At 43.1% G+C, this 21746-nt stretch overlaps 1 protein-coding gene and 1 long non-coding RNA gene across 5 annotated transcripts in view; one reads left to right on the top strand and one right to left on the bottom strand.

Moving 5' to 3' along the window:
- The window catches only part of ITGB2 (integrin subunit beta 2), a 98883-nt gene that overhangs the window by 47022 nt on the left and 30115 nt on the right, over positions 1 to 21746 (bottom strand). For 3 of the 4 annotated variants that reach the window (XM_020809213.3, XM_020809218.3, XM_020809215.3), the window contains 4 exons: positions 12565 to 12806; positions 10071 to 10226; positions 8621 to 8716; positions 7397 to 7486 (listed from right to left, as the gene is read on the bottom strand). In XM_020809213.3, the coding sequence (XP_020664872.1) occupies positions 7397 to 7486; positions 8621 to 8716; positions 10071 to 10226; positions 12565 to 12806 (584 nt within the window). The remainder of the gene's footprint in view (positions 1 to 7396; positions 7487 to 8620; positions 8717 to 10070; positions 10227 to 12564; positions 12807 to 21746) is intronic. The other variant, XM_072994750.2, reaches the window with a different exon arrangement.
- On the top strand, positions 13660 to 21530 carry LOC140706071 (uncharacterized). Its single transcript, XR_012085806.2, has 2 exons — positions 13660 to 18002; positions 18614 to 21530. It is a non-coding gene; the product is annotated as an uncharacterized LOC140706071 (long non-coding RNA).

Below are 21746 nucleotides of genomic sequence, written 5' to 3'. Positions count from 1 at the left end.
AAGGAAAAGTTGTTTAGTCTTCATTCACTCTGTACTAGCCAGGTTGCTTAGTTACGAGATAAGACCACGCTGGACAGTACAGAGGTACAGCTAGGAATCAACTTTGGAAATTTCCACTCTCAACTCACACACAGAAACCAAGATGAATTCATTCTGGCTAACTTTGTGATTACAAATCCCATCAATAAATCATTTTATGAACTTTCATAACCAAGCTTATCACAGGGGTCATGGGTCTGGGAGCAGACGCGGATGTCGCTCTACCAATCCCTCAGGCGATTGAGTCGCAGAAGGAGCCGAAGATGTTGGGTTCATTGCAGCTTCCCAAAGACCTAAGTCTCTGTAGCCTTTGTTTGAGTGCGGGTTTAGTAAGATTTTTACAGGCTGCCTAGGTCTGGGTCTGATGTTGCTTGCCCTGACAAAAAAAGGCATTTATCATGACCATCAGAGTATGGCACCTTGCTATTGGAGCCCATGCACCTTTTAAAAGGAGCCAAAGAGGCCATAAATGGGGGGGGGGAGGAAACTGGTTGAAGAGCCTGCGGGGGGGAAGGGAAGTCCAAATTGGGAGAGAGAAAAATAAAGCACAGTGGTGCCTCGCTTAATGAGCGCACCGTATAACCATGAAATCGCATAGCGATTAGGGTTTTGCGATCGCAAATGTGATTGCATACCGATGGCCCCTATGGGCGAAACTCGCATAGCGAAGATCAGTAAGCGTTTCGCTTACCGATCTTCGCTTTGCGACACCCGACGATCAGCTGTTCGGCGGCTCCAAAATGGCCACCGGAAGCCCCGAAATGGCCGCACGCAGCATTTTCGCGCCCTCCCCTCGCTTACCGAGGGCGCGAAAATGGCTGCCGGCTATGGGAAAACTTCGCCGAACGGTGAGTTTTGGAGCCTATTGGAACGCATTAAACTAAGTTTAATGCGTTCCAATGGCTTTCCCCGTTCCGTACAGCGATGTTTTCACATAGCGAGGGTTAATCCGGAACGGATTAACCTTGCTATGCGAGGCACCACTGTAAAATCAAGCTGAGATTAATCAAGGGAAATAAGCAATAATCGCTAAATGTAGCTCAAAAGTCGCTCTGTCTTTCCAAATAACCTTTCAGCATGCTGGAAAAAAGGAACTGAGGGGAATCGTGAGTGGTAGAAGCATGTGTGCCTCATGGGGGATCATGCCATAAAATTGTTACTTTTAGCTCTAGAATCTTCTGAGAACGTCAGCACAGGTGCAGACAAAACCCATATGTGTGCATTTTCAGAGGCCACGAAGAAGAACAAAGTGTTTAAAGGGGAAACAAAATAAAACATGAAGCTCTCTCACCAAGACTATACAGACTCCCCAAAATCCACAAAGACTCAATCCCACTCAGGCCTATTGTAGGTGCCACTGGCTCCCTGAATTAGCAAAATACCTAGCCATCCTCCTACAGATCCACATTGGGCAAACCTCATCCTATATCAAAGACTCAGGACATTTCATAAACAAGGTCAGCACCCTAAAACTCAAACCCAGGGACAGACTGATCAGCTTTGACCTAGTATCCCTATTCACCAAGGTACCGATAAAGGACATACTGACACTCATCCAGCAGATCTTTCCAGAAGACATCATGGCCCTTTTCCAACATTGCCTAACAACCAGCTACTTTCGGTGGGATAATGATTTTTATGAACAGATAGATAGAGTGGCCTTGAGGAGCCCCCTCAGCCTGGTTGTAGCAAACTTCTACATGGAACATTTTGAAAACAGGCCCTGGCTTTGGCACCCTTTGCACCCACAATCTGGTTCCAATACGTGGATGATACCTTCACAATTTGGAGTCACAGTGAAGAAAAACTGGAAGAACTTCTAAACCATCTCAGTAGCATCCACCCAAATATACAATTCACCATGGAAAAAGAAATAGAGGATCAACTCCATTTCTTAGGTGTTATGGTTGTACGCAAACCTGACCTCCTATTGGGACACAATGTCTACATAAAACCCACCCACACAGACTGTATGTGTGTGTCCCTGTGCATATACAGACTGGTACCTACACAAACCGGTACCTACACATACAGTGTAGGTACCCACACAGACCGGTACCTACACAAAAACTCTAACCACCACCCACAACAAAAAAGAGGCATAATCAAAGCACTGGTAGACCATGCGAATCGGAAGTGTGAAGCTCAATTTCTCAGCACTGAAAACCATCTGAATTGGGCCCTACAGGCAAATGGCTATTCCAAGAATGAAACCACAAGAGCCATCAAACTGAGAAAACAACACTGAACTGAAGAAGAAAAGCAGCCACATACAAATAAAGTATTTCTGCCATACATCAAAGGGGTCACAGACTGCATGGGGAAACTGTTGAAAAAACACAACCTACAAACAGTGTTCAGGCCCCCCACAAAAATGTAACAAATGTTATGATCAGCAAAGGACAAAAGGGATTCTCTCACCACTGCAGGAATATACTGGATACCTTGCAGTTGTGGCCAGGGATATATTGGGACCACAAAAGGCAGCATCCACAACACAATCAAAGAACATGAAAGACACTGCAGACGAAAACAACCGGAAAAATCAGCAGTAGCTGAACATGCCCTGAAATGAGCTGCACATGAAATCCTATTTCAAAACACAGAAATACTGGGCAAAACCCAGCAATCATTATGTTAGACTGCACAGAGAAGCCATTGAAATCCACAAACATCAGCACAGCTTCAACAAAAAAGAAGAAAGTCTAAAACTCAACAAAACCTGTCTCCCAGCACTGAAAAATGCAGCCTGCAAAAAGGTCAATGAACTCTACCCACCCACAAGGACCAGTGATCGCTGCATACAAAACACGTGCTAACAACACCCATCAGTCACAGCGACAGATCATCTCCCCCCTTATCACAATACACCCATAACAAAAAACACCCCGATCACAATAATCACCCAATCTCCTCGAAAGAACAAAAACCTGATCCCACAGCTACAAATAACAATCCCACAGACTATATCAGAACGACAGAGTTCTAGCTACTGTCCTATGAAGATGCCAGCAACAGAGACTGGTGAAACATTAGGAAGAAAAACCTCCAGAGCATGGCCAAAGATTCCAGAAAAACCTACAACAACCGAAACATGAAGCATTGATTTAAAGGAAGTTATTGTAGATATCTGTGGCAATTATGTTAACAGCATATGACAAACCAGTGTGGTGAGCTTACAGCTATGTGTGAGGAAAAATAACTTGGAATGCTTACAGTAAAGGGAAGGAGGAAATTTTATATATTCTTCCAAAGACATATATATCCTACTCAGGACAGCATAACACAGTGATGGCGAACCTATGGCACGCGTGCCACAGCTGGAACACAGAGCCTTCTCTGCAGGCACATGAGCCAGAAGTCACCGGATTGCTACTCCCCTCGCCCCACAGCCAAACCTGAGGAGGCAGTTATAGCCACGGTGCTGGCGCTTCAACAGGCAGCGGGCTAGGAGCCGGAGCAGCAGACTTCTGGTTCTGCCACTGTGGCCTGCCACCTACTGAGTTTTTGTTTTTTCCAGTTTGGACACTAGGGCCCCAAAAGGTCCGCTGTCACTGGCTTGAGTGCTAGAAGTGGCTTCCCAGTGTATAAGGCATGCTTGTGATCGTTGTGCTGAAAGAACCTCTTGGCCTGGGCACATTATAGAAATGAGATGATTACCAAATGATTAGATGTTAACAAAACCACTGTACTGATTTATCCTTGGCAAAGTTTGTATGTTTGTGTCCCTGTGCACATACTGGATTGAGATTCTTGTTTAACTGGAAATTCATTCAAATGGAGATTGTTATAAATACTGGAGTTCTTACAACTTCACATGCTGCCTGGAGAAGATGTGGTTGAGAGGTGCTTTTCTGGGCTGAGGTAAATATCAGTCACTAACAGCACTAACCAATAGTTCATTGGAGGAAGGAGGAAATGGCTGCGCAGGAAGGTGCTGTGGCTGAATGCTCTGTCGGTTGGTGGAAGGAACGGATGAATTTGGGTGTATTTTTATGTGTCTTATTTATTTATTTTTATTTTATTTATTTATTTTATTTCTATCCCGCCTATCTGATCAAATTAGACCACTCTAGGCGGCTTACAATAAAAACAGCAATAAATTTTAAAAACTTTACACCTAAGACAAAAATGAAAATAAAGACAGAATAAAAGAAGAAATTGTCAAAAATTTGTTGTTGGGAAGGCCTGCCTATACATCAGTGTTTTTAGTTGTTTCTTAAAAATGCCCAGCGAGGGAGCTGCGCGAATCTCAGGGGGTAAGTTGTTCCAAAGGCGAGGAGCCACCGCCAAGAAGGCCCGATTTCTGGTCTTTTCTTTTCGGGCCTCTCTCGGCGTTAGGCTCCTCAACCTCACCTCCTGGCTCGCGTGGCTGACACGGGTAGATCTTGGTGGGAGAAGGCGTTCCGCCAAATATCGAGGTCCTAAACCGTTTAGGGCTTTATAGGTGAGCATTAACACTTTGAAATCGATGCGGAATCGGATGGGCAGCCAATGCAGAGCGGCCAGAGTGGGCGAGATGTGTTGGCATCTTCTCACACCACTGAGTAATCTGGCCGCTGCATTCTGCACCACCTGTAACTTCCGCAGCAGCCTCAAAGGTAGCCCCACGTAGAGCGCATTACAGTGGTCTAATCTTGAGACTACGAGCGCATGCACCAGAGTGGTGAGAGACCCCACATCAAGGTAGGGCCGCAGCTGGGCTATCCGCCTAAGATGGAAAAAAGCGGAACGGACCACGGACACCACCTGGGTTTCCATAGTAAGCGCCGGGTCCAGATGGATCCCCAAGCTGCGGACCCCATCCCTGGCGGGCAGGGTCACCCCCCCAAAAATGAGGGAGTTTCCCATATCCCCAGGTGGGGAGGCGCCCACCCTCAGTACCTCCGTCTTGTCCGGGTTCAGCCTCAGCCCGTTCTCCTGCATCCATTCCTGCACAGCCTCCAGGCAACGCCGAAGGGACCGAATGGCATCTCCTGCGGTTGGAAAAAAGGAGATGTAGAGCTGTGTGTCATCCGCATATTGATGGCACTGTGCTCCACACCTCCTGATGACCTTCCCCAGCGGCCTCATGTAGATGTTAAATAGCATTGGGGAGATGACTGACCCCTGTGGAACCCCACAATTGAGGCTCCACGGGGCCGAGGCATTCTCCCCAAGCTGTACTCTCTGGGGGCGGTCCTCCAAGAAGGAACGGAGCCAGGCAAGAGCCCAGCCACCAATCCCCAACTTGGCGAGCCTCCCCAGGAGGATACCGTGGTCAATGGTATCAAAGGCCGCTGAGATATCGAGGAGGACCAGCAGAGACACTTTGCCCCTGTCGGCCTCCCTCAATAGGTCATCACACAGGGCGACCAATGCCGTTTCTGTTCCATGGCGCGGCCTGAAGCCCGACTGGAACGGATCCAGGGCATCTGTTTCTTCCAGGAACGCCTGAAGCTGATCGGCCGCCACCCTCTCGACCACCTTGCTTAAGAAAGAGACATTGGCGACGGGCCTATAGTTGCCAATTTCGTCCGCCGCCAAACAAGGTCTCTTTCTTATGGGCCTAATGAGTGTTAATTAATTATTGCAGTAGCCCATTCCGTTGTTGAAGGCCTGGCTGCCTTGATTAGCCAGGCCGGGCAAGGGTCCAAAGAGGAGGTGGTGGCACGACAGCGATCAAGCGTCCTGGCGACAGTGTCGGGCACTACGGGCTGAAAGGAGTCAAAGGACACTGGGCAAGGCGGAGCGCTGGACATCTCAACTCGACTCACTGTATTCAAAAAAGGAGCGAGATCCCGGCGGATGGCCTCCACTTTAGTTTTAAAAAATGCTGCAAATTGGTCCGGGGTAAAGCTAGGGGGAGGCCTATCTCCCGGGCCAACTCCGGATAGGTCGCGTACTATGCGGAATAGTTCCGCCTGCTGGTTAGACGCCTCACTTATCCGGTTAGCGAGGTAAGTTCTACTGGCAGCCTTTACCTTTGCCTGGTAAAGGTTAGTCGCGACCTTAACAGCTATACGATTGAAAACCGTCGGGTCCTTTCTCCATTTGCGCTCTAGCCGTCTCCTGACCCGCTTCGACACCCGAAGATCCTGGTTAAACCAGGGCACCGGGCGATCTCTGCGGCGGAGAGGGCGTTTAGGCGCGATCGTGTCTACGGCACTAGTCGCGGCGGTAAACCATCCGTCAACCAGAGCCTCGACAGGAGCGCCAGCCAGGTCAGCCTTGAACCCTCTCATGGCATCTTGGAATCCAATCGGATCCAGTAGCCTTCGAGGGCGGACCATTATTGCTTGTTATGAACACATTCGGTGGGGTGAAAGGATCCTACAGTTGGCAAACTTTGTTACAACTTGGAACGAAATGCGAAATGACTATTACAGAGGATTTTATCTGTTCTCACAACATATAGGAGGTAGCTAGGACCCTGGGAGAACCTTGGATTACAATTCCAGTGGGAAGGAGGCAGAGGTGGCGGAGAGACAGAAGGAGAGAGAGATATTGTTCTGCTGGCGATTTTGCAAAGTTCAGTAAATCTCCACACAAGCCTCCAATTCCAAGCATTTTTCTTACCAACACGAGATTGCTTGCTAACAAAATGGATGCATTAAGGCTGCAGATTGTAAAGAGCAAACTTATTAATGATTGTTGCATTTTGCTAATCACAGTAACCTGGTTTCACTCTTCTGTCCTGGGCACAGTGGCTGAGCTGGAGGGCTACATAGCTTACCGACAAGACAGGAGCAGGGATACTTGAAAGAGCAAAGGAGGGTGTTTAAGTCTTTACAGTATGTGAACAAAAGCTGGTGCACAAATACAAAGATTGTAGATAGCTGTCATGAGTTTAGCCGAAGAAGATCTGGAATCTGAAGGGTTAATTACAGCTGAGGAAAATGCTGGGCAATCAGAATCACAGACAGCTGAATCACCACCAGATTCTCCTCCCCCAGTAGCCAGGGTGAGGGCTAAGCTTTGGCAAACACTCATGACATGAAGGGCAGAAAATCGCATGAATGCTTCCCATAGGAACATCAGGTCAACCAGTCCTGAGTTTTAGCAGGATGAAGTGTTTAGATGACTGCTGCTGCTATAAAATCTGCACCCAGAGGCTTGGAAGCTTGCAGAAGCAACGTCAGCACTCTGGTTTGCATCCATGCTCCTGCTTATCTTGGACCTTGTTTTCTGGACACTTGGCTTTGGACTCTGACTTCTGACTACGGTTTGTATTTTGACTTAGAAAATGTATCATGTCCTCCATTTTAGAGCATCCTACTGAGCAGCATTTGCCCATACCATGTTAGTCCATGTAACCTTCCTGAATCTCTTTCAGGTGTAATGAGTTCAGTCGGCACCTAGTTGTTATGGTACTTACATTGTAAGCATCCTGGATAAGTTGGATGATATTATTTGAGTCTCCTTGGAGTTCTCCTACAGCAGACTTTGGAATCATCTCACTGAGTTTCTACGAAGGAAGAGCAAACATTTATGTATGTATGTATGTATGTGTGTGTGTGTGTGTGTGTGTGTGTGTGTGTGTGTGTGTGTGTGTATGTATGTATGTATGTATGTATGTACGTACAGTGGTGCCCCACAAAGCGACGATAATCCGTTCCAGAAAAATCATCGCTATACGGATTCGTCGCTATGCGAAATAAAAAAGCCCACAGGAATGCATTAAAACCCGTTTAATGCGTTCCTATGGGCAAAAAACTCACCATTATGCAAAAATCCTCCATACGGCCGCCATTTTCGCTGCCCGGTAAGCGAGGAATGGGCGCGAAAACACAGCGGGCGGCCATTTTTTCCCGGTGGCCATTTTGGAACCGCCGATTAGCTGTTTTTAAAACATTGCTATGCAAAAATCGGTAAGCGAAACAGCTTACCAATCATCTCAAAGCAATTTTTTGCCATTAGAAACATCGCTATGCGGATTCGCCGTTAAACGGGGTGCTCGTTAAGCGAGGCACTACTGTATGTATGTATGTATGTATGTATGTATGTATGTATGTATGTATGTATGTATGTATGTATGTATGTATGTATGTATGTATGTATGTATGTATGTATGTATGTATGTATGTATTTACCCTACCTTTTTCCTACAAAAAGATCCAAAGAAGCTTACATAATTAAAAACACAAAATTAAAAGCTAAAAACAGTAAATTATTCAAATATTAAAGAAGATTTAATAACATTATATTAAAAATGTTAGGTAAAAGCAGTATGAAAAACAGATGTAGAAGAAACAAAATACAATCCATTTTAAAACCTCTCCTAGACATGCCTCTTGTGATTATCTTAACACCCAAGCAGGCTCATAAAGGGAGATGTGGTTCTTGAGATAGCTTGGACTCAAGTTGTTAAGGGTTAAATTAATAGGTTAAATAAATAAATAGGTTAAAACCAGCACTTTGAATTGTGCCCAGAAATGAAACATACTGAAAGTATAGTCTTCTTGTGTTAAATATATGTATCACATCCTGATAGCAATGTGTAAGTATAAACTAAATAAGCTCTTTCTCATGTATTAATTAAATGGCTTCCAATGACATTTAATTAGTTTCACGACAGACACAAACTGAAAATGTTACTTACTTTATATGTATCAACCATTTTACTGGTAACCGCAAAAATGGGCTGGATATTATTTTCTTTAAGTTTTTGTACCAACTGACCAACAGATGGATAATCCTGTGTGACAAAGGAAACAGCAGTGAAGGCTCTTTCCAAATAAGTATGAACAATAATCAATTTTCCTGGATTTTTGTCTTGGACAGTAAATGTGTAAAGTTAACAAATATTTTGCTTTTAGATCCTTTTTACCACTTTCAGAATATTTTTTTAAAATGATGGACCATAGTATGTTTTTTAATGTGATTTTCCTGAGAAATCATATAGAGTGATTCCACATTTTCCACAGCTTCTAGTTGTACCAAACAAAAGACAATTACATCTTTATCTCTTTGATGGATTGTTTTTTATGGGAAGAGGAAAGACACTGAAATGCGGGCAGGTTACAAATTGAAGATTATAGTTTTTGTATCTCATGTAAAATTTTGACAATGCAACTGGATAATTGCACAATAAAAGCCATATTAGAAAGCACTTGTAGCTTCAAACAGCAGTTGTCTTCCCCATTTGTTCTATAAGAAGTGAGATAATGGGCAACAATCAGATGATATCCACAGGTTTGGATTTTAATACATGTAGTTTTCTTTTCTTTTCTTTTCTTAAAGGATTCTTGTGGTTAAGGCCGTACCTAAAGCAAAGTGTACTGCATATTCACGGCCCATAGTCCTTAAAACATTCTCTGAGTGGTTCACAATTTAATTAGGCAGGCTACACATTGGTCCCCACCCCAGTGAGCTCAATTTAGCAATCTCAGAAGGATGGCTGGCTGAATCAACCTTGAGTCAGCTACCTGAGTCTACTGGGATTGAACACAGGTTGTGAGCAGAATTTTGACTCCAATGCTGCAGTTTAACCACTGCACCACAAAGCATATAGGTAGTTATATTATGTAATACTCTTGTATAATTATATAGACCAGGGGTCTCCAACCCCCAGTCCACGACCCGGTACCGGGCAGTGGCCTTGGCAGGACTGGGCCATGGAGACACATCTCCCCCCGGCATACATGCCCCTCACACCCGCCCACCTGACCTGCCCACCTGCACGACCATCCTTGTGCGTGCTATGACCATCCATGCATGTGCGCGAGCACACCTCGCCCACCCACGTGTGCGCACCCCCACCCACCTGTGAGTTCACCCCACCCACCTATGTGCAGGGGGTGCTCCCCCACAGACCCCACCCACCCCAACCAGTCCAGTTTAAAAAAGGTTTGGGACCACTGATATAGACCATAATTCAATTATTAGCAAATTGGACTGCACAATATGCCTTAGGAAAATAAAGTTTTTAAATTGTCCTCCCAAGCAATCAGTTGCAAAGATACAATCTGGCTTTAAACTGAGTAGCAGATTAATTACCAGATCAGTTGACAGCTATTTTATGGCATGTATTATTAGGTTTAAGTACTTACATATTCATTGCTTCGTTTATACATATTTTCTTCAAGGTAGCATTTCCCATCATAAGGTGTTAAGATGGCTCCAAGCTTACCATCACCAGCAAAATGGAAACCATCATCTGTAGCATATACCAACAGACGGGTCACATTACTCCAGCCAATCTTATTCTGAAGTAGAAAGAGGGAAAGATAGGTGGATAGCTGGCTAGCTAGCTAGCTAGACACACAAACACACTGGCACATACCTATGTATATATTTGTAAAGGTAAAAAAACAAAAACAAAAACCCAACCAATCAAAAAGTCAAAGTAGGGACACAAAGATCAATGCATCTTCACCTTTGTCCAATAAAAGAGAACTATTTGCATACTAAAATAATTTTAACTTGGAGATTTCCTTGGAAAATATTATTCGGCCTTGTGAACCAGTTTGTTCTCCAGCTAACCTGTTGTTAAAAAGCAGTTCCACATAAAACAATAATGAACTGATATTGTAGAATTTAAGCCACTATTTCTTGATTTTTTTTTCTCAGATTGGCTTCTATGATAAATATGTGACTGAAAGAAAAATAAGACACTTGTGTTTTCTGTTTCCTCAGCATCTCCATATAATCTAAAACATTATTTTTGCATCTGGTTAATCCAGCAGAGAGACAGCCTTACTTATGGAAGTTAGAAGCAAATCACTCACTCCCCAGTTGACTTCTTCTTGTGGTATGAAGACACCTGAAGAGGTTGTACAACATTATTCAATTTTGATCCTGCAAGTCAAAGATCTGCCAGTTTTAAAATCATTCCAGGTAGGAGGCTACACCTGGCAAATGAACTGCAATAGTATTTAAGCAACCAAAACCCCAGCTATATTTGTTGTTCTAGATTTGTAGAACCAGCTACTGGCTAACTATTTTGTCCTAATAATCTGTATGCAACTGCAATGTACTGCTGCAAGTTTTCAAGACCAGTTGGAAGTGTTGATTTTGCCCTATATATCTGTATCATCTGGACTATGAATATCTTGACATTTCTTCCTGTCTCCTCTCTTTCTTACACTTGCAAAGATGTAGAGGAGGGTCTGTTAACAGGTGCCCCGCCTTCAAAACTGTGAAAAAGGACAACCCACCAAAGCACATGCTTTTTGAGACACACTGCTGAAGAAGGCTCAGCTAGCTACTACTTGCTGTCTTCTCAAGACTGTTTTCTTTTTTTCAGAGTAGTGCATAAGTTGAATGATTTACCAGAATATACTATTTTTACATTTCATACTATTACTATATTTTATTTGCTTTATCACTAGTTATTTTATCGCTACATTGTTTGTATGTATTCTATTCTGTTTCACTATAAGCTGTTTTGGGGTCCTTTACAGCCAGGTATAAATATAAATAATTAACAAAAATATAATAAAACATGGTTTGTTGAGCCTTGTACTTCTATGTATCGATAGCCCTATAGTTAAAAATGGTAGGTATTGGTAAAATATTAAATGCCCATGCCACTCCTGTCAATCACATCGGTACCTCATTTGCATGAGCCAATGGGAGGACAGGAGGGGCGGAGGCAGAGTCTTGTGAAGGAGGCAGTTGTGTCAGGGAGAGAGTTAGAGAGAGTATGAGAAATGAAATAGAGAGATTCGCAGAAAGAGCTAGATAGTCAAAGTTAGAAGTGTGAGTTGTAACAAGTAATTACATAAGTTGGTTAAATTGCAAATAAGTAAACAAAAAATAACTGATAATGATTGTGATTCTGAGTAACTAAAAAATGAACATCTGTAACTTTATTATCTTCCAATTGTTGGGAGCCAGTGCTTGAGTAAAATAATTTACATTGTGAATAAAAGAAATGCACTGATGGCAGCGAAAAAACGTCACCAGCATGGGCCTGTGGTTTGGGGAAAACAAACAGGGCATGGGGTGCATGTCAAAAACCTGTTTCCCCGAAAATAAGACCTAACCTGAAAATAAGCCTAGTATGATTTTTTTAGGATGCTCGTAATATAAGCCCTACCCCAAAAATAAGCCCCAGTTAAGTGAAACCCCGCCGTCCACCATTGTGCAGCAACCAGAAGATGACATGACTGTATTTAAATAAATGTAGATTGCTGTACATGAAAAAATAAAAGCTGATCTCACAGCCATAAATACTTCTCCCAAACACAGAGTGCTGTCCTCTGAAGATGCCGGCCACAGAGACTGGCGAAATGTTATGAAGAACAACCTTCAGAACATGGCCAAAGAGCCCGAAAAACCCACAACAACCATTAGATCCCGGCCGTGAAAGCCTTCGCGAATACAAATAAAACATCCCCTGAAAATACGCCCTAATGCATTTTTGGAGCAAAAATTAATATAAGACCCTGTCTTATTTTCGGGGAAACACAGTAGCAGCCACATATATTGAAAAATGAAAACTATTTGGAGGAATCATCTCCCATTTTTTTATTTCCATGTATGGTTTAGCCACTTCTCCACCCTAGTATCCATTATCACATGAGTTTTCTGAGATCTTACTCCACAGACAGCAGCTTGCATCATTGCATCAAGTCCTCCCTCTGGCGCATCAAGATTGCCAGATATATCCTGCTTCCCTACTTCTGTTTCAAATCTCTCGACATCATTTGTGAGACTGAGCACATGTCTAAAAGCAAAGGGTGGCTGGCACTTTGTTTCTTTGTTTGGACAGGGATTCTTCAGCTTCTCTGGGTGTGTGTTGACGAAGGGGAGGACAGTCTTATCCACAAAGGCACCAAATCCTAAAAGTTCAAAAGGAAAATTATATTGAAAAGCAGTGGTTGATTTATTTGAATACACAGAGTAGAACTTTAAATCACTGTATACATTACTAGTGCCATGGCAGCAGATAAATTTATATGAACATAGAGAAATATTAGTAGAAAGATCTGGAATTATGAAGAAGCAGTTTTGGAAAACTGTACAGTGGTGCCCCGCATAGCGAGGTTAATCCATTCCGGATTAACCCTCGCTATGTGGAATCGTCGCTAAACAGAACGTAAAAGCCCATTGGAACGCATTAAACATCGTTTAATGCGTTCCAATGGGCCCTAAACTTACCGTTCAGCGAAGTTTCCTCCATAGCGGCAGCCATTTTTGCGCCCTCGGTAAGCGAGGGGAGGGCACGAAAACGCTGCGTGCGGCCATTTCGGGTGTCCTGCAGCCATTTTAGAACCGCCAAACAGCTGATCGCCCAACTCTGTGGGAGGCTTGGGGGGTCGGCAGCAAGAGGTGGAGAAGAGGGAAAGTGGGGGGGAGGATGCGCGAGTGCGTGGTTTCCCTCTCTTCGCCTGCCTGCCTCACAGCCTGCCTTTGTCCCCGGGGGTGTCAGGAGAAGGACGAGGAGGAAGAGGGAAAGTGGGGGGGGGAGGACGCGCGAGTGCGCGGTTTCCCTCTCTTCGCCTGCCTGCCTCGCAGCCTGCCTTTGTCCCTGGGGGTGTCAGGAGAAGGACGAGGAGGAAGAGGGAAAGTGGGGGGGGGAGGACGCGCGAACGCGCGGCTTCCCTCCCTTCGCCTGCCTGCCTGCCTTGCAGCCTGCCTTCCTCTTCCCGGCCAGCGCGGCCCCGCATCACTCTCGCAGCGGCGGTGGCGGCAGCGACGGCTCCTTCCTGGCACCCGTCTTCGGTAAGCGAGTTTTTTTCATAGGGACGGACACTATGCCTCCGCATTAGCGATCCCAGAGAAGGGATCGCTATGCGGATTCGTCGTTATACGGTGCGCTCGTTATGCGAGGCACCACTGTATGTTGTTCACATCAATGTGAACTTTTATCAAAGAGAAACAGACCAAATCTCTCCAACCCTGTTCTCTCACAGAATCACAGAATCCTAGGATAATGGATCTGGAAGAGGCCCATAAAACCACTGAGTCCAAACTCTTGCTCAATGCAGGAATCCAGTTAAAGCATATCTGACAGATGCCTCTCTAATTTTCTCTTAGATGCCTCCAGTATTGGAACGCTCACCACCTCCCATAGTAATTGGTTCTATTGTCATATTGCTCTTAACAGGATTTTCCCCCTGATATTCAATAGAAATCTGGCCTCCTATAGCTCGAGTCCATTATTACACACCCTGCACTCAGAGTTATTATAAGAACAATGATATGATCACAGAAACATTTTAGTAGAATTCTCCCCCAGCAGACAAACTCAGGAGACCTAAACAAGGCTGAACTCTCTCCCCCTTTTTCATGTTCTACCGAATGATTCTTGCCTTGTAGGTATCTGTATTAATGAGTAAAAAACCACACACTACATTCTTAACTATTTGTTGACGATTCTGTGATTACAGTCTGTAACTGTTGAAATTCTCCATATCCTAAATACAGTGGTGCCTCGCTTAACTATTACCTTGTTAAATGACGAAACCGCTTTACGATGAAGTTTTTGCGATCGCTATTGTAATTGCAAAACGATGTTCCTATGGGGAAAATTGCTTAATGATGATCGGTTCCCTGCTTCGGGAACTGATTTTTTGCTAGAAGATGATTTTAAAACAGCTGATTGGTGGCTCTAAAATGGCCACCCACTGTGCAAAATGGCTCCCCACTGTGCTTTAGGATGGATTCCTCGCTTTACAGTGTTGTAATATTCAATATGTAACATGTCTTTCTCTTTAATGGATAACCTTGAAAGGAACCTCATGTGTTCCCTGTAATCAATCAGCCTCATAAATGTAGTTTGTTTCACCCTCTATCTCCACACCCTCCCTCGGATGGTGCGAAGCTACGAGCAAGGCAGAACCTTTTGAGTTTGCCTCTTATCTTACCTTGACTGCTGTTGCTTATTTTGCTCAATTATATGGTATGTAATATGTTTTAGATGTTATGTTTGTTTACAGGAATTCCCGTATACCTTTTCCCTAAGAGACGTAGATAAAGTATATTTTGAACAACTTATCTCGGTGTCTCGCAACCTCCTTAATATATATTTTTTCAACATACAGGCGCCGGAAAATGGCCGCCCTATGGAGGATCTTTGCAAAACGAGCAGGTATTTCATCCATTGGAACGCATTGAACCGGTTTTCAATGCATTTCAATGGGTTTTTTAATTTTGCTTGACGAGGATTTCGCTTAACAGCAATTTGAATGGAATGAATTATCCTCGTTAAGCAAGCACCTCTGTATTCTGAAGAACTTTAGTAAATCCTCAGTCCTTGGAACCAAGAAAGAAAAATCTAACATTCTAGCTCCAATTATGCCATACTTCTATAGGGAATTCCATCTCCATAAAGTATCTCGGCATTAATAATTCAATCTAATCCTTTATGATTATTTTTTCTGATTATAAACCATTACTCCATCACATTAAGCAGCTTTGACAAATGGTCAAAACTGAAATTTTCATGTCCCCCCCATATTTCTGCTATTGTTTTATGTATTTCTTTATTTGATTTATATACCGTCCATCTAACTGAAGGTCACTCTTTGTATCTTGATGAGGGAGATTGTATTTTAAGAGTAGGCTAGAACTTTAGTTATTTTGTATCTGGAAGAGGGAGATTGTATGTTTGATTGCTATCATGTAACTCAGTGTAAATTTAAGTTGAACTTTGTTTAGTTGTAGCAATTGTTATCTGGTTCATTCCTAAAACTGCTTAGGCTCATATGTTTTGGGCTGAAGGCAAGTTTGTTAAAAGTATAGTGGTGCCCCGCATAGCGATGACAATCCGTTCCAGGAAAATCATCGCTATCCGGAATCATCGCTATACAGAACGGAAAACCTCATAGGAACACATTACCCGTTTAATGCATTCCTATGGGGGAAAAACTCACCGCTATGCAGAAATCCTCCATACGGCCGCCATTTTCGCCACCCGGTAAGCGAGGAAATTGCGCGAAAATGCTGCAGGTGGCCATTTTGTTTACCTGGTGGCCATTTTGGAACTGCCGATCAGCTGTTTTTAGAACATCACAATGCGAAGATCGGTAAGCGAAACGCTTACCGATCATCGCAATGCGATTTTCACCCATTTAAAACGTTGCAATGTGATCGCTTTTGCGATCGCAAAATCCGCATCGCTATGCGGATTCGTCGTTAAACGGGGCGCTCACTATGCAGGGCACCACTGTAAAGTCATTTTAAATGTGATTAGCCTGGTTGTAAGCTAGTCGCATTAATTGGTGGCAGCAAGTGAGATATGGAAAATCCAGTGGCGGTTTTTAAGGAGGAGAGGTCTGGAAAAATCCTAGGTGGTGGATTTAGAGCCCTCGTAGAGGAGCAGTATTCAAAGATCTAGTGAAGATTCTGGAGCTGCAGAGGACTCAGGAAAATCCTGTGTGGTATGATTTAAGGACCTGTTTGCTGAAAATTGTAACTCAGGGAAGAAGTCAAGAATTGTGTGAAAAGGGTCAGTTGTACTGTCAGCTAACATGATTCTCTGCGGTGAAATTTTGCGGTACAAGGTAGGAGAATAATTGGAAAGCTGGGGGAGACCAAGTTACTAAAGGAGTGATTTTAGGTAAAAGTTTTGGGTAAAGTAAGGAAACACTGAGAAAGCTTAGTCCATCAGAGCAATTCTCTGAGGTAAATTGGTAGGAGAATTGCTAGGAAGTTGAGTGAGATTAAAACCAACTGGTGCTTTTACCTGAGGTAAAAGCTTTGAGTAAAGTAAGAAGTCACTGTTAAAACTATACACAGAGATTGTAGTCAGGAACAATTTGAACATATTTCCTTAGGTAAACGTTTAAAGGTAATTAAAGGTAATTATAAAGAAATATGAATATGAATACATGCCTCCCAAAAAGATAAAAAAGTCAGAAATGGAACCAGATTCTTGAAGCAGACCAAGCTGGTGTAGAAAGAATGAATGGAATTATGCTCACCTCTGTTGTTGTTGAGGGTCCACAGAGTTTGGAAATATGGAAAATAAAGATATAGATGGAAAGAGAACAAATTGAGAAAATTGGAAGCTGAGAACAAAAAAAGAAAAAGACAAGACAAGGTTAAGAGAGAAAGAAATGGAATTTCAGTTAAGAATGAAGGGATAAGAATCATAACAATGGTACCAATAGTTCACCTCAGATAGATATGAAGAAATTCCCCAGATATTATAAAAGGGATAATGTTTACTCTTTTCTCACAAATTTTGAAAGAACCTGTGCAGAGTTAGAATAAGAGGTGAAATCAGCTGCTGGTGATGTGGGATTATTATCATCAGTCTCGGAGTCTGGTGTATTGGTGTTTGGAGGGGATTCATGGAATGGAGGGTCTGACGAATCCGACTCACACAGGGTAGAGTCCGAGTGAAAAGTGTAAAACGGAGAGTCATCTCGTGAGTGACGTGTTGGTTTGGTAGATTGGGAGGCTTTAGATGGTCCCTTCTTTTTATGCCTGGTACCGTGCCCAGTACCGGAGGCATCCGATTGCACGGATGAATCCGTGTCTGCCGAAGAACGCCTGGCTTTTCAAATTGTTCAGGGACCGTGAGAGATTCCCTATGACGTTTGAGCGGCATGGTACCAGGAGCTCCAGTACCGTGAACAGCCGAGGTACGATCCTGACGTTGGGCGTGAGTGGCGGGCTCCGCTGATTTGTTTACTAGCTGTTGATACCAGTTTGGAATCTGTCTTGGGTGCCTTTGGTACTGACGAAGTTCGTGAAGGTTGATCCTGCTTATGTCTCCTGTTGCCAGAACCACAGACCGTAGAAGATGAATCCTCCTCTGAGGTACTGGTATTGGAGGAGGAGGAGGACGACTCCAAATTGAATCCATATAACAGACAGGGATCGTACCACTTCTCCATCTGCTTACTCCAGCGTTTGATCTGCTTCCGGCTGTATGGGAGCGGCGGCCAATCATCGGGGTGCCCTCAGCCCTTCTTGTGCTTGGGGTGATGTTTACGAACCCCAGATTTCTTGGAGACCTTCGGTCTCGAATGCTTCAAAGACCGGGAATCTCCTGAAGCTGGTACCAGATGTTTAGTCTTCTAAAGGTAGGTACTGAGGACTCTTGGGATGGTGCTTCAGTCAGTACTGCAGTAGTGGATACCAGGAGCAATGGAGAAGAGTGGTCAGAGCGAACTGGAGAAAAGTCTTTAGTATATTCGGTTTCCGATGGGGTTCGAAGGGATGATCGTTGAGGCATCAATTGTTAAAAGGGAGGAGAGACTGGCTTTTTGGATTTTGAAGAAGAAGGCTTGGCTTTAGGCTTGGCAGTATGAGAAGTGGACTTGGATTTAGAAGGCTTGAGCTTGGGCTATAGAACAGGCATCTCAGCGGGTGAAGGAGTGGGCTTATTAGGTGGTAGAGAGTCCATTTTGGGCAGTTGAAGAGAATTCTCCCACAAAGAGGTGCGAAGATGGAGGTGTCTAAGTTTTAGCGCCAGCTTGGTGAAATTCCTACAATGAGGACAGGATTGAGGGAGATGAGTCTCGCCCAGGCAAAAGAGACAGAGCTGGTGACCATCCGTCGAAGGAACCTTTTTGTGACAGGAGACACAGCTTTTGAAGGAAACCTTCAGGGCCATAAAAGGCGGAAAAGGGAAGGGGGAAGGGAAACCAACTCTACAAACAGTTCAAACTAACTCAACTCTTTTTTTAAACAGGGAAGAAGAGAAAAAATACAAACTGTTGACGATCTCAAACGGAACGATATTAGAAGGATTCTGATTCCCGCGTGAAGAGCTCCAGAGGAAGAGACCTGCTACAGCAGTGGAAAATGGAACTGAGGTAACCGCCAGGGCGGGTGGGCCACGTGGGCTTAAGGGGCCGTCCTAAAGGGTTTTCTTAGCTCCAGAATATTCCGAAGTCTCTGCGCATGCGCAGACTAAACCCATCAGTGTGCATTCACAGAGGCCACAAAGAAGAAGAATAAGTTATCTAAGATCACAGATTTGTGGTAGTTCAGCAGAAATTTATGGAGAAATGAGACTGGACGAAGTTCAGGATTATGAATTATATAAGCACAGAATGAAACAAAGGTTTGGGTTAATGGCTGAACATCATAGAAGAGAACTGAGAAATCTGAAAAAGAAACATGATGAAATGTACACACAACTAGGCTGTAGATTAGATTATTTACTGACTGGTTGGATTGAAGGGTCAGGTGTTAAAATAAAGGAAGACTTGATACAGTTGATAGCACTGGAACAATTTTATACCTCTGCCCCACGGATATGGGTGGCATATGCAAGAAAAGCAGCCTAAAACAGTTGCTGAGGCTGCCGAATTAACAGATAGTAATGTTGAGGAAAATTAAACACCCTCAGTACCATAAGAAAAGAATTGAAAAGGGATACCTAGGCAATAATAATAAAGCATTGGAAGGATGGAAATTAAAGGCAACGCAGAAGAGAAAATATCCTCAGTAGAATGAAGGTGTGGCCAGGGAGAAACAGTTTACGAAGGGAAAAATAGGAAATAAAATGTTTCCGATATGGTAAGGAAGGACATTTCCAGGCAAATTGTGCAGAAAACGTTGGTAGGCAAAATAGCACCCTGAGAAGAGAGTATATTATGTTTCAAAACTTGGAAATTCAGAGTTAAATCACTCATCAAATGGAGAGACTAACAGGAAGGTTGCTGTTGAAACAGGACTGTCAGACAGGAGTGAGGGCAGGTCAAGGCAAGAAGTGAATCATAGTTCATTACAGTAAATACAGTTAGTGGAAAAATATGAAGAGAGGATTCAGATTCAGGACAAAGCAGGGTGTGAGAGATACATGCTTCTGTGTGTGTGTGTGATATTCCAGGAAAATATGTTACCTCATGAAAGAGTTCTATTAAAAGGGTTAGGAGCATTGCCATTTCATGTGTCAATGGCCAAAGTACATATATTCAGCATAAGGGCTGGGCAGGGCCTTGAAAGGTAGCCGTCACTGATGATATTCCAGTCCCACGTCTAATAGGGAATGATCTGGCCAGACATGTAAACCAGTGCTTCTCAAACTTGGGCTCCCAGGTGTTCTTGGACTGCAACTCCGAGAAATCCTGGCCAGCACAGCAAGTGGTGTAGGGGGTTGCAATTCAAGAATATCTGGGGACTCCAGTTTGAACACTGATGTAAACAATGTGTGGGTAAATCCAACCCTTGGTGCAGTCTGAGTCTGAAATTGAGGAGGAACCATCTGATAAAAATGCTCTTCTTTCAGATGAATATTCTGAACCTGTTGGATCAACTAGGCAGAGGAGAAGGTTATATAGATGCTTTTATTCAAAAATTGGCTTTCATTCAAATATTGAGAGTGTCTTTGCAACACTTTTGAGGTCTATCTTTGAAATGCCAAGATGTGTCTCCGCAGCAGGTTTATGACTTGAGGCTGGCATCTCTTCAATGGAAAGTACTGCCTGGCTACACACCTTTAGATACTGGATCAAAGTGTTATACGCTGACACTTGGCAGGATATTTACATCTTCTCCAGAAAGACATCTACACTAGTTCTTGGCTAAAAATCTTTCCCACTAAACTGCACCTCTTAGGTTTATCCATGGATTTCCTACATGCTCATGAACTCAAGACAGTTAAGTCTACCCTAGAAAAGCAGACCAAGGATATTGATTTCCAGTATTCCATATACAATGCCTGCAAAATCTGCTCACCTATGAACTTACGTTTAAATTTCGCATTCCACCAAAGAGCTAACTACCTGGAAAACCTGACCATCCCGAAATATCGGCAGGCCTTTTCAAGAGCTAGATTTAACTGCCTTCCATCTGCAGTTTTAGAGGGATACTACCATATGAAAATTGACTATGACCCTGTAATGATAAAGAAATTGAAACATTACAGTATGTCCTTTTCATATGCAGTTTCTACAGGGAGGACCGTGCCAGACTCCTTAGCCCAGTAATGAGAGATTTCCCAGGCAGATCATTGGACGGGTATACAAGATACTTTCTAGATGACACAAATAAGACCACTAAAAAACTTGTGGCCAAGTTTTTTTTTTCTGCACAGAGAACATGAAAGGAAATTCTCACCTTTATAATATTTAATATTTTACAGCTGAATCTATTTAATGTTAAATTGTTTTAAATCATTCTTGAAATTTTAAATGTATTTTATTGGGTCAGTGACCGCAAAATAAATACTACCACTACTACTTTAAGGAGAAAATTTCCTCCGAACTAGCCATAGAAAAAAGGCAGTTGAGAGTTTACAACCTTTATTAGACTTGATGAAGTTAAAGGGAAATAAAAGTAACTACCTTACGCATGGCAATTATAAGAAAGCTAGAAAACAAATTAAATTAAGACAAAATTGCTGCTGTGGTAAAAGTACTCATATTTTCAAAGACTGGTATGTTCACAAGCAAGGAAAAGGCAAAATATGAACCAAAAGAGGAAAGTCAAGTTTATGAAGTGTATAAAAGTGTATAAAAAGTATGTGGCAGTAATAGATTTGAGAGAAAATCAAAGGCAGTTTTAACAGACAATAGTGGTGAATATAATTCACAGAAAATGAGAAATGAGAGGACTGTTACATACGAAAACAGTTTCTTATAATAATGAACAAAATAAAATGGTAGAGAGAAAAATAAGCTATAGTTTAGAAATGACAAGGTGCATGTTAGCCAAGACTGAAATACCAAATAAATTTTGGGCTGGAGCTGTGATGACAACTCATTATATTCAAAATGAAATGCCAATTAAGCTTAATATCAAAACAGTTTATGATAGCTGGTGTGGTAAAGTGATATCAAGGAGTTCTGGGGAATATCTAAGAATTCTGGGAAGTC

The sequence above is a fragment of the Pogona vitticeps genome, chromosome 1 (assembly GCF_051106095.1).
Source record: "Pogona vitticeps strain Pit_001003342236 chromosome 1, PviZW2.1, whole genome shotgun sequence".
Taxonomy (NCBI): Eukaryota; Metazoa; Chordata; class Lepidosauria; order Squamata; family Agamidae; genus Pogona; species Pogona vitticeps.
Note: the sequence above shows the minus strand (reverse complement) of the source record. Positions and strands in the feature narration are given on the sequence as shown.